The sequence below is a fragment of the Lepus europaeus genome, chromosome 10, assembly GCF_033115175.1.
Source record: "Lepus europaeus isolate LE1 chromosome 10, mLepTim1.pri, whole genome shotgun sequence".
NCBI lineage: Eukaryota > Metazoa > Chordata > Mammalia > Lagomorpha > Leporidae > Lepus > Lepus europaeus.
Genome location: NC_084836.1, coordinates 13,695,275 through 13,707,487, shown reverse-complemented (window position 1 = coordinate 13,707,487; position 12,213 = coordinate 13,695,275). Strand labels below are relative to the sequence as shown.

The following is a 12,213-nucleotide window of genomic DNA, read 5'->3' as shown; positions in this document are numbered from 1 at the left end:
CCGCTGGTCATGCCCTCCACCATCTCCTCCCCGCCCCCCCAAATGTAGCGCCCGTGGTCAGGCCTCTGGAACCGTGGCCCTGGAGTGGGTCCCGTGGTTCCCTCGCCCCCTGCCCACCCTGCCCCCACCCCAGCACAGCCACTTCCCTCTCTGAGTGTCTTCCTCTCTGGGTTTATGATTGACAGGAATGTGTTCCGCAAACTGCTCGCTCAGCCAGAAAAGGAGAAGAGTGACATCCTGTCCCTGGAGGAGATTCTGGCCGAGGGGACTGACCTGGCGGAGACAGCCCCGCCCCCGCTGTGCGCCAGCCGCAACAGCAAAGCCAAACTGAGGGCCCTGCGGGAGGCCATGTACCACAGCGCTGAGCACGGCTACGTGGATGTCACAATTGATATCAGAAGCATAGGTCAGTCTGGGCGCCCTGCAGCACTGGACACAGCACTGCTGCCCGGCTCCAGGCCACACACACACGTGCACACACACACGTGCACACACACATGTGCACACACACATACACACACACACCAAGGGGGCCAGGGAACTTCTCCATGGCTGGTTGGAACACTTCCGTCCCCATAGACAGCAGCTTCCCAAACTCTAAACCCTGGGTCAGGGGTTCCAATCACCTGGGGAGCTTGTCTGAATACAGATTGCCAGGCCCTACACCCAGAGGCTCTGCTCTTGAGGGTCTGGATGGAGAAAGGCTGGAAATCTTTATATTTAACAATCACCCCAGGTGGTTCCCAGTGGTGGAGGAGTCGCTGCTGACTGTCGTGCTTCAGGGGCAAAGCCTTGCGCAGGGAGTTCTGCACAGGGGCAGCTCTCTCGTGTGCATGTCGGGGCCGCAAGGCTGGCCCAGCGTTCCCCAGTCTGGAGGCGTTCGTCCCAGCGCAGGAGCAGCAGGCTGGAGCAGTGAGCCCCCAGGCCCAGGGCATGGCGGAGGGAGGCAGGCTCAGGACCGAGCAGAGGTCTCTGCTACCATTTCAGAGATGAGACTGTCCCAGGAGACTGGCCGTGTAGTGTGTGGGACATTTATGCCAATGTAGAGTCCTTTGGTTTGGCCCTGCCAAGACAGCCACAGGCAGGACTTGAACTTCAGTAATCGTAGAAGAGGCTGATTTTTAAGTGGATCATTCTGTATGGCCCGCGAGTGATGTTATCCATAGCCACATGGCCCTTGGCAGAAAAAAGGCCCCTGCACCAGTAGTGAGATATGCTCTCTCCCTCACCTGTGCATCACCACGAGCAAGGAGAAGCCAGCTCCAGCACTCGGCTGCTGGGGAGGCTTCCCCTGAGGGAAGGAAGGCAAGAAGGAGATGTTATAGCATGGCTGCAGGTGCTCACGCTGTCCTGCCCAGGAGAGCGGCCACAGTAGTTCCCCATGTCTTCTTCCTCCACCGTAAACGTCCATCCTGTCCAGAACCACCAGCAGGTGTAATCAGCTCTCATCCGGGCATGGAGATCACCTGGTCCTGGACAGGTCTTCTCACTGCCCCAGAAACAACAAACTCGGAACTGAGAACCATATGATGTGCACGAGCGGCGTGCATAGTAACTCCGATATTCCACACGATTCGTGTGTGTGTGTTATAAGGAGCAGCACCTGCTGCTGGGAGCTGCGTGCAGCAGTGAACGCCCGTACTTAAGGCACCTGACCTTCACTTTCAACTTCTGAAAGGTCTTTTAGGAAATAAATAAATAAATCCCTGGCTCTATTCCTTGAGAGTCCATCCCCTGGCCTTATAATTTGCTGATGTCCTGGGGAGAGAAAAAACACCCTGTTTTTATTTCCAGATAAAAACACGCCTGCTCTTTTGGTTGTTTGCCTGCCTTCCCCTCTCGGCCCCTCCCACCCCCTCCACCCCCACCCCGGGCCCTGGCTCCTCTCTCCCCGCTGCAGGTGTTCCGTGGACACTGCACACGTGGCTGGAGTCTCTGCGGATCGCCTTCCAGCAGCACCGCAGGCCCCTCATCCAGTGCTTGCTCAAGGAGTTCAAGACCATTCAGGAGGAGGAGTACACGGAGGAGCTCATCACCCAAGGCCTGCCCCTGATGTTTGAGATCTTGAAAGCTAGCAAGGTACGAGAGAGGTCGGAGACTGTGATGGTGGTAGTGGTCGGCGGGCGTGAGCAGGGGCACATGGATATGAACGGTCCCACCCATGGCCAGATGCTGCCCTCACGTGGGGTCTCCGCAGTTACCACCCCAGCTGGTTGTGGTCCCTTGTGAAGTCATCGAGGGGCAGCTGCTTTGTGGAACACCTGTTCTGTCCTGCTGCACTGGGGCACGTGGGCAAATATCTCCTTAATTCAAACCACGTGCGGTAAAGCTGCAGCCCTGGTTCCAGCAAGGCGTGCCCCTTGAGGGTGAGAGGTGGTTATAAAGCAGAGTTAAATGGAGTGACCCAGGCACGGGGAGCTGTGAGAGCTCAGAAGGGAGAAAGGGAGGCTGGGCTTCCCGGAGGTGCTGAGATGAGGCCAGGCCTGGATGGACCATGGGAAGAGGGCAATGGACGCGGCTCCCTAGACAAACCCTGGGAGAAGCTCTCCAGGTAGAGGAGGTTGGCTGGGCCTCGCCTAACCCCCCTAGGATTCACCCCTTGGGACGCCTGTGTTCCCAGCGATGGGGAAATGCTGCCACCCCTTCCGAATATCAGCCTGCCCTTGGACTGTTACAAGATTAATTCTGAAAAATCTCTTTGGGGTCATTGGCTTGGGCAACACCCCAGGGGACACCCTCAGTCCCTGTTCATGGGCTCTGTGTCCTGGTTGGGTGTGTAGACAGGGAGCACAGAGCATGCGCAACCTTGATGCTCTCATCCCCTGGCTGCCCACTGAAGGCCAATGCCCCAGCACCGAGAACATGACAAGCACCGGGGAGGACCAGAGCATCCCAGAGGCTCTGAGGAGGTCGTACCATGCCTGTCACCTACCCGCGGGCTTCTCAGCAGGGCACGAGGGCCACTGTGGTGCAGAGGTTGAGTACAGGGACTCTGGAGCCACACTTCAGGGGTTCACATCCTGCCTCTGCCCTTCACTGGCCTTCTGAGCCCCTAATTTCCCCATGCCTCAGTTTGCCCATCTGAACATGGGATTGATGATTGCACTAACGTCCTGGAGTGGCTGTGAGTGTGAGTCGGTGCCCTAAGTCGATGCCTTCGAATCGTCCCTGGCACAGGGTGAGGGCTCTGCAGATGTCGTAAAGATGGAGTCCCCGGGGGGTATTTCCAGCTATTTTGTGGAAGCCCACCCCTCAGCAGGGTCCACAGGCACCAGCCAGCTGTAGATCCCCCACCCCCTCCTAGGAAGAGCCCTGGGCTCTGCCAATGTCTCTACTGTGGAGCCTGAACATCCGAATTCACCAAGGGACTGGAGTGTTTCCCAAACTCGCCCGACCACGGAGCCTCCTTATATAGAGCTACCCCAAGACACTAAGGAGGATTTTTTTAAGCTAAAACACACATCTTCTGTTCTGCTGCAAGCCAGACACTGATCTAGGCATGTTGGAAAGATGAACTCATTTCATCCTCACAGGCAGCTTTGGAAGGAGGTACTATTCTTACCCCATTTAACAGAGGGGGAACTGAGGCACAGAGAGGGTGAATGGCTTGCCCACAGTCACACAGCTGACACGCAGCAGAGCTGGGATGGAGCCCAGCAGGTGATCAAGCTCCAAAGCCAACCCTCCGGCCACTTTGCCCCAGCACAGGCTTTGTGGAACTCTGGGTCTGCCATGGAGCCTGCAAATTCCTAGGGGAATTGGCTTGTGAGCTGAAGGGTGGAGTGGGTTCCCTGGCTGGCAGGCTGCTCACAGTACAGAGGGCATAGGGAGCTGCCTTCTCCGGATAATGGGGAGGGGGACCCCTCAGTAAGGAAGAGTAGCTTGGTCCAGGTCCAGAGCAAGCCCCACCAGGTGCTCTCATTAGCGCCCACCCTCAGCCCAGCACCTCTGGCCCCGTGCAGGCTGGATTTGTGCTGGATGCCAAGGCCCGCTGAGACCACAAAGGGGAGCAGGTGCACCCGCACTAGGATAATGAGCCCAGCAAGTCCACCTAGAGCAGAACCTGCTGAAAGTGTTTCAGGAGCAGCCTCACCCCCTCCCATCTTAAAAATAGATAAATGAATAAAAAGGGGTTTCACCAAACTTACCTAAGAAACCATCTACATGGGAAATGTTACTAGAACTGTTTCCAGGGGCTAGTTTTCTTTCATTTTGAGGGCTTATTTTGTCTATTTCTTAAAACTTATTTATTTGGGGGTTGGCAATGTGGCACAGTGGGTTAAATACCTGCCTGTAGCACTGGCATCCCATAAGGGTGCCAATTTGAGTCCCAGCTGCTCCACTTCAGATCCAACTCCCTGCTAATGTGCCTGGCAGAGCAGTGGAAGATTCTCCAGGTGTTTGGGCCCCTGCCACCCACATGGGAGGCCTGGAAGAAGTTCCTGGCTCCTGGCTTTGAATAGGCCCAGCTCTAGCCATTGCAACCATTTGGGGAGTGAAATGAACCAGCAGATAGAAGACCTCTCTCTCTGTCTATAACTCTGCCTCTTAAATAAATAAATAAATCTTAAAAAAGACAAGAGCCTGAAATTGCACCCAGGTCTCCCTCATGGGTGGCAGGGGCCCAAGCACTTGGGCCATCCATCTGCTGCTTTCCCAGGCCATTAGCAGGGAGCTGGACCAGAAGCAGAGCATCCAGGACTTGAACCAGTGCTCCTATATTTTTAACTTCCATTCAGTTAATAGTAGGAAATTCCCGAATGTACTGAGGGATCCTGTGTATTAAGAAAACCTAATTGATGGATTTTTAAAGTCAATTTTACTTTGCAGCTTGACATGCATACAGAAAAGTCCCCAGAATTTTTGCAAAGTGAACATTCTGTCATCAGCACCCAAGCTAAGAAATTGGACATGACGGGCATCCCCGTGACATGAGATGGCCCACCCAGCCCTTGTCTCCCAGAGGCCATTAACGTTGCACTTCCTTTAGCCCGGAGCTGTGGCTTGTTTGTCCATGACAGCTCATTAGACAGGACACACTTCTCAGAACCTGACCTCACCAGGAGAAGGACTTAGAGTGTGGGGCACGCAGGCTGTCCTCGACTCAAGAAGTGATGTCCTCATCCCTTGCTGAATTGCTTGTTGGGAAATCAGACTGAATTTTTTTATTCTCAACACAAGTCATGGCTGAACCACTGTGCCTGAGCAATGCCCAGGTGCCCAGGTCAGCTCACAAGTACCTTGCTCCACTCAGGGTAACTACAGTTGTCCAAATGGTAGCACAAAGCAACCTGAGACTTACCTGGTGCCCAGACCCTCGGAGGCCCAAGGAGGCAGGTGTTTGATGGGCCTGCAGGGCTGGGGAGACCCCGGACCAGTGCTCCAGTGTCTGATGTGGAGAGATTGGAGCAGGTCAGTGGGGAAGTGGAGGTCACCAGTGACTCTGACAGCAACAACTGGGCGACAGGAAGAGGAGGGACTTTTGTCAAGCCCTCTGGCAGCTGAACTCATCCTCAAGAGTGCGGGGAGCCAGAGACAGGGCAGGGGCAGCTTCTTGTTGGAAAGTCACAGTCCAGCAAGGATGGCCCATCCAAGAGTAAGGTGGGAGTGTGCAGAGTTTTGCTGGGTTTCAGTGGCACCCCTACTGGTGAATTGTGGCATTACACATCCACAGTACAGAAAGAGGCGTTAAGATTTCCCAGAGTTAAGCATGAGAACACTGCCTGGAGGTGGTGGCAGAGAAATGTAGGGAGCTAGCAGGTGCAAAGTCCCGCCCTCGTCCTTGTTGGGGACATCACACACTGGCCAGTTCCCTTGCCCTCTGCTGAAGGATTCCTGTTCAGATCATGTCTCTGTTTTGTGTAAACAAACATATGGTTTCATCAGAGTGTTGGATAAGAGTAAAGTTCCTATAGGTAAGTCACACAGTGGCCATCTCATAGCCTTCTCCCACCCCTAAGGTGTGCACATTGGGCCCATACTCACAATCTCGCTGCCTCCGTGGTCTCTGCCTCCCACTTGCAAACGTTGTCTTCAAAGGAATTCAGTGTCTCCGGACAGCCTGGGGAGCAAGACAGCAGAGTCATGTATGCAACACATCTGTTTAAAGAGAATCCTGGCCCGTTTTCCCCACACATCATTCCTCGGGGCTTTTATTCATCCAGGAGATGCCCATACCCCACGGTGTTCCAGGCGCCCAGTGGGCATGGGAAAGACGTCTTCTTTCTCCTCCTGGAGCTTGCAGATGGTAAACAAGGCAGCAGATCAGCAACACGAATCAGAACATGATCAGTGCTCTTTTAAAAAATGCAGCTGGCGATGCTGCCCTTCTGGGGCTGGAGCAGGTGCATCTGATTTAGACAGGATACTCAGGAAGGTGCCCTGAGAAGGTGACATCTAAACGACCTGAACAGGAAATGCTTCCACCTGAACAGAGATCTGGGGCCAAAATATTGCAAGGGAAGGACCCACGGTGCTAAGGCTGTTGGTCGGAATGTACTCCATGTGTTGGAGCAGGAAGGAGACCAGTGAGCTGAGGGACAAAGGAGAATGTGGAAGGCAAAGCTCAGATTGCACAGGGCCTCAGAACGTACGGACGTTCCTCCATGAGCAATGAATGACATAGCCCTGGAAGTGTGTGGTCTCTGTTGCCTTTTTCTCAGGAACTTGATTTCAATGGGATCTGTGGTGGGCAACTCTTAGAGATCGGATGTTTTGCACTCAGCGCCGTTTGGTCGTGGCACGTATCCGTAGCTTGTTCCTTTCTGTTGCTGAGTTGTATTCTGTGGTGGGAGGAACCACGGTTTGAGCACTCAGTCTTGAGGGACCTCTGCGCTGTTTCTAGTTTGAGGCTATTATGAACAAAGCTGCTACCAGAGTAGCATGCAGGGGTTTCTGTGTCAGTGTAAGTCTTCAATTTTCTGGGGTAAATGTTCAGGGATGCTGCTGCAAGGTTGTGTGGGTCATGCATGTTTAGACTATAAAGAATCCCCCAAACTGCTTTCCCGGGTGGCTTAGCATTGATCATTTCCACCAGCTCCTGGCACCCTTGCCGTTGGGAGCCCTCACTTCCGCCGTTCGGCTGGGTCTGTACTGATGTCTCACTGTGGCTTGCAGCTCCCTAATGACTAATAGCACTGAGCACATTTCATGTGCTTGTTCACTCGGTGAAATGCCTCCTCCTGTCTTTGGCCTGTTTTGTTGCTGATGAATTCTGAGAGCTCTTTATATGTTCTAGTTGCTAGTCCTTGGTCAGAGGTGCGGTTTGCAAATCTTTCCTCCTGCCCCATACTTTGTCTTTTCATCCTCTTTCATCCTGGGCCTGGCTTTGACTGATTGTCTTCGTTCATTTGCTTTGCGATCTTCCTGGCCCTTGGCATTTCTGGTGGTTTTTGAGGGAACCCTGGGTATTTCCTGAGACCTTGGATGTTCCTTAGATCTCTGCTTTGCTGATTTTCTTTGACACTGTTCTGACAGGGGCAGGGTGACTGTCATCTTGTTACTGCCAGGTGAGGGAGAGGTCCAGGTTCCACCTGAGGTAGGGGCTGTCTGGCTCCCACCAGGGTCCCCTCTGTCTCTGTGGTGGTGAGGGTCTCACTCTCCAAGGGGGAGTTGGGAGGAACTCCTTGTGGCTGCAGGGCTATAAGGAGCTCAAACTCCTGTGTGGACTCCACTGGCCTCCGGGAGAGGAAGGCAGGTGCCTCGTTACTGGGTGTGGGGACAAAATTCTCAGCCTCTGCTTGGCCATCGCTGATAGCATCTCAGCAGGGGTTTGGGGAATGCCCAGCTGTGGCCTGGTGAGCGTGGAAGTCTGGGCTCCCTGTGTGGCTTTTGCCAGCAAGGTGGTGCTAGGCTGCAGTACAGCATCTGAGAGTTTCCTGCCTCTCTGGGGAGCTCCTTTTCTGCTCCTTGGGCTAAAGATAGTACAGATGTTCACTGAGACGTCCTTTTTTTTTAAGAATTATTTTATTTATTTAAAAGAGTTATAGAGAGAGACAGAGGCAGAGAGAGAGAGAGATAGAAAGAGATCTGCCATTTGCTGGCTCACTCTCCAAATGGCTGCAACGGGTAGAGCTGGGCCAATCCAAAGCCAGGAGCCGGAAGCTTCTTCTAGGTCTCCCGCATGGGTGCAGTGGCCCAAGCACTTGGGCTGTCATCCACTGCCTGCAGGCACACTAGCAGGAAGCTGGATTGGGAGCAGAAGTGAGACCTGGTCCCAGATACTCTGACAGGCAGGGCAGCCTCTGGCTCTCCCCTTACCCAGGTGTGTGTCAGCACTGACAGGTGCACTGCCCGTGAGAAGCCAGGTGTGCTCCATGAGGAAGGGCCACCGTGGACAGGGCCAGATTTGGGGAGCTGAATGTTGGGGTCCCTGAAAAGTGACTGTAATTCCACACAACCTTGATTCTGAAACACAGGGTTTTGTTTTTCTTTCACATTTAATGTTTCTGAGTTTAAAATGGATGGGTACATTTGATGGGGTGAGGTTTGTCTTCCTCTCCGTAAAAGCTGCCATTCATTTCATAACATTTTAGGATGTTAAGAAATAAGGATCGCGTTGAAATTGGGAAATTGCTGACTCAGGGGTTAAAAGCTAGTCGAATGGCCTAGAAACCCTGTGCTTAAATGTGCCGCTCAGAGGAACACAGGCCCCTGCCCCAGCACAGCCCCCTGATGCCACACCCCCACTTTGGAGCACGTGGGCCCCGTGGTGGGTCCATTGCATTCTGCTGGCCTCAGGGTTTGATCCAACCAACCCCAGAGGATTCCCCATGTCACAGTTCCTGCCTGACCGCTGGCCCAACAGGTCTGTCTGTCTCTCTCTCTCTCTCTCTCTCTCTCTCTCTCTCACACACACACACACACACACACACACACACACACACGTGGCTCCCTGATACTCCTGAGCACCGCCCCTCCAAGGAGCCTTCCTGGGCATCCTGTTCCTTTTGGGTGTCTGGTAGCCAGAGTGAGCCACCTTGAGGAGGAGCCGTGGACAGGGCCCACCAGTGACCGTGAGGACACCGCGGGGAGTTTGTCCTGAGGGCTCTGGGCTCTGAAAGAGAAGCAGCCAGAGAAAGCCTTGGCACAGCAGAAGTTTTGGTGCTGGTGTTGGGTGTAGTACCGTAACCCTCCGCACAGGGCCCGGCTCTCGGGCCTAGCAGGTGCGTAGCACTTGGTGGGTGCTCAGTAGACCTTAGCAGGACGATGTGATGAATGAGGGGATGCATAGCTTGGCTGGTGGGAGAGAAGTATCCCTTCACTCAGCCTCAGGAGATGAGTGAATAAAGCGTAGCAGGAAGCCGCAGGTGTCTACTCCACGCCTCACCCCTCCCTCCACCCTTCTCTCCTGTGCTTCTTGGGCTTTCATCCTAACGACCCTGTCTCCTCATTGGACAGATGTTTAAAATAAGCTCCCTTTTTCAGAATGGTTTTAGTTTTACAGAAAAATGGAGAGGAGGTACAGAACTCCCAACTGCCCCTTCACCCACTTCTCCCAATGACTGACAGCTTCCATGAGTCTGGGACAGTGGTTTTCCTTAAGAAAGCAATATCATTCCAGTGTTATAGGTAAGCTCTATACTTTATTCAGATTTCTTTAGTTCTTTTTTTATAAAGATTTATTTGAAAGGTGCAGAGAGAGAGAGAGAAACAGAGAGAGAAAAACAGGAGAGAGGTCTTCCATCACTGGTTCACTCCCAAAGTGACTGCAATGGCTAGAGCTAGGCTGATCCAAAGCCAGGAGCCAGGAGCTTCTTCCAGGTCTCCCATGTGGGTACAGGAGCCCAAGCACTTGGGCCATCTTCCACTGCTTTCCCAGTCCATAGCAGGAAGTGGAATCAGAAGCAGAGCAGCCAGGGCTGGAACCAGTGCCCAAATGGGACGCTGGCACTGCAGGCGGATGCTTAACCTACTATGCCACAGCACCAGCCCCTTCTTTAGTTCTGACCTAGTCTCTTTTTCTGCTCCAGAATTCTGTCCAGGATGGTGCAGTGCATGTAGTTGTCATCTCTCTGGGGGCCTCTGCACTGTGATGCTTCCTCAGACTTTCTTGATCATTGATGACCTTGACGGTTTTGAGGAATAGAGGTCAATCATGCATCGTGTGGGTCAGCCTTCTAGTGGAATATGTCTGATGCTTTTGCTCATGGTTAGACGGGGCCTGTGGAGTTGGGGGAGGAGGGCCACAGAGACCCTGTGCCATTCTCATTGCATCAAGGGCACATCCCATCTGTAGGAGTTAGCACTGTTGGTGGTGACCTTGACCCATGGCTGGGGCTGTGACCGTCACATTTCTCTACTGTAAACCTACTCTTTCCCCCTCTTTCTTTCTTTGGAAGGAAGCCAGCAGGTGCAGCCCTCACCTGGGCAGTGGTAAGCTATGCTTCCCCCAAGTCATCTTTACATAGTTAAGGTTCATCAATTTGGAACTTGGCTGGCCTGCATGCATGTTCTCTCAGGCTACATGATATATATTGAAGTTACAAGATGAGGGCAAGCTGTGAGTCTAGGACATAGGAGAGGAGAGACCTTGCCTTTCGTGCTGTATTGTATGGGGGCCAATAGAGCTCCTTCCACAGAGCAAGACACTTCTTCAATGCTTAATAAATGCCTGCTGAATTAAATTAAGCCCCCCCCCACACACACACACAGCCTCACGGAAGTATCTTCAGGCAGCTCAGGCCTCGCAGTGGCCACTGGAGTCCAGAACATGGCTTCTCCTCACCTGTATCAGCCTGGATTACAGAGCTGAGTCACCAGCAGGACTCACAGGATGAGCTTCAGAAGAGCAGACCCAGTGGTGTTCATGACTCCGTGTGCTGGCAGGTGTCGCGTCTCCTCTGTCCTGTGATCATCAGGTACTTACCGAGCGCCAGTGGTGGGACTGGCACACTGAGGGTCACAGAGATGAGGAAGTATGGGGCAACAGATGTAGACTTTAGATGAGTACGATTCATTTCTATCGGGCAATAATACAGTGATACCAAGTTCAGGCCTAAGACAGCCCACAACTTCTGTGGCTCAGAAGTCCAGGCACAGTATGGCTGAGCTATGGCTGCTCTGTCTTGGGCCTCCAGGGAAGACTCAAGGTGTCAACAGGATCTGTTCCTTCCTGGAGGCTTTGGGGAAGAATTGCTTCCAAGCTCATTCAGGTTCTAGGCAGAATTCTGTTCCCTTGTTTGCAGGACTGGGATCCCTTTTCCTTGCTGGCTGTTGGCTGGGGCTCACCCTGCACCCCTAGGGTGGCACCCACACCCCTCACAAGCAGCCATTGTGGCTCCTCCGTCTTTATGCCACGAACAGAGCATCAGGTCCTTCCCAGGCCCCAACACCTTTGTCTTCTTCTTCCTTTTCCCTTCCAAAGTCCTCTTCTGCCCCTATTCTTTTTTTTTTTTTTTTTTTTTTTTTTGGACAGGCGGAGTGGACAGTGAGAGAGACAGAGAGAAAGGTCTTCCTTTTTGCCGTTGGTTCACCCTCCAATGGCCGCTGCGGTTGGCGCGCTGCGGCCGGCGCACCGCGCTGATCCGATGGCAGGAACCAGGTGCTTATCCTGGTCTCCCATGGGGTGCAGGGCCCAAGCACTTGGGCCATCCTCCACTGCACTCCCTGGCCACAGCAGAGAGTTGGCCTGGAAGGGGGGCATCCGGGACAGAATCCGGTGCCCCGACCGGGACTAGAACCCGGTGTGCCGGCACCGCAAGGAGGAGGATTAGCCTAGTGAGCTGCAGCGCCGGCTTCTGCCCCTATTCTAAAACTCTTGTGGTTACATGGAGTTCACGCAGATAATCCAGAATGATCTTCCTATGTTAAGGTCAGCTAACTAGCAGGTGCTGTGGCCTGAGTATTCATGTCCCCCCAAAAGTCATACATTGAAATCCTAACCCTCAAACTAATGGTGTCAGAAGGTGGGCCTTTGAGTGATTATGTCATGAGGGCAGAGCCCTGGTGAACAGAAACAGTGCCCTTCAGAAAGAGACGCCAGCGAGCTGCCTTGCCCCTTCCTCCATATGAGATAAGAGCTAGAAAGTGCCGTGTGTGAAGTAGAAAGCCTCACCAGACCCCACCAGACCTCACCAGGCCTCACTAGCCATCGTTTCTGCCAGCACCCTGATCCTGGGCTTCCCAAACACCAGCACTATGAGAAATGAATTTCTGTGATTTGGAAACTCCCCAGGCTGTGGTCTTCTGTTCTGGCAGCTCAAATGGACTGAT

At 53.4% G+C, this 12,213-nt stretch overlaps 1 protein-coding gene across 2 annotated transcripts in view; it reads left to right on the top strand.

The window, feature by feature from the left end:
- The window catches only part of ABTB3 (ankyrin repeat and BTB domain containing 3), a 287,580-nt gene that overhangs the window by 256,555 nt on the left and 18,812 nt on the right, over positions 1-12,213 (top strand). For both annotated transcript variants that reach the window (XM_062202964.1, XM_062202965.1), the window contains 2 exons: positions 186-406; positions 1,901-2,079. In XM_062202964.1, the coding sequence (XP_062058948.1) occupies positions 186-406; positions 1,901-2,079 (400 nt within the window). The remainder of the gene's footprint in view (positions 1-185; positions 407-1,900; positions 2,080-12,213) is intronic.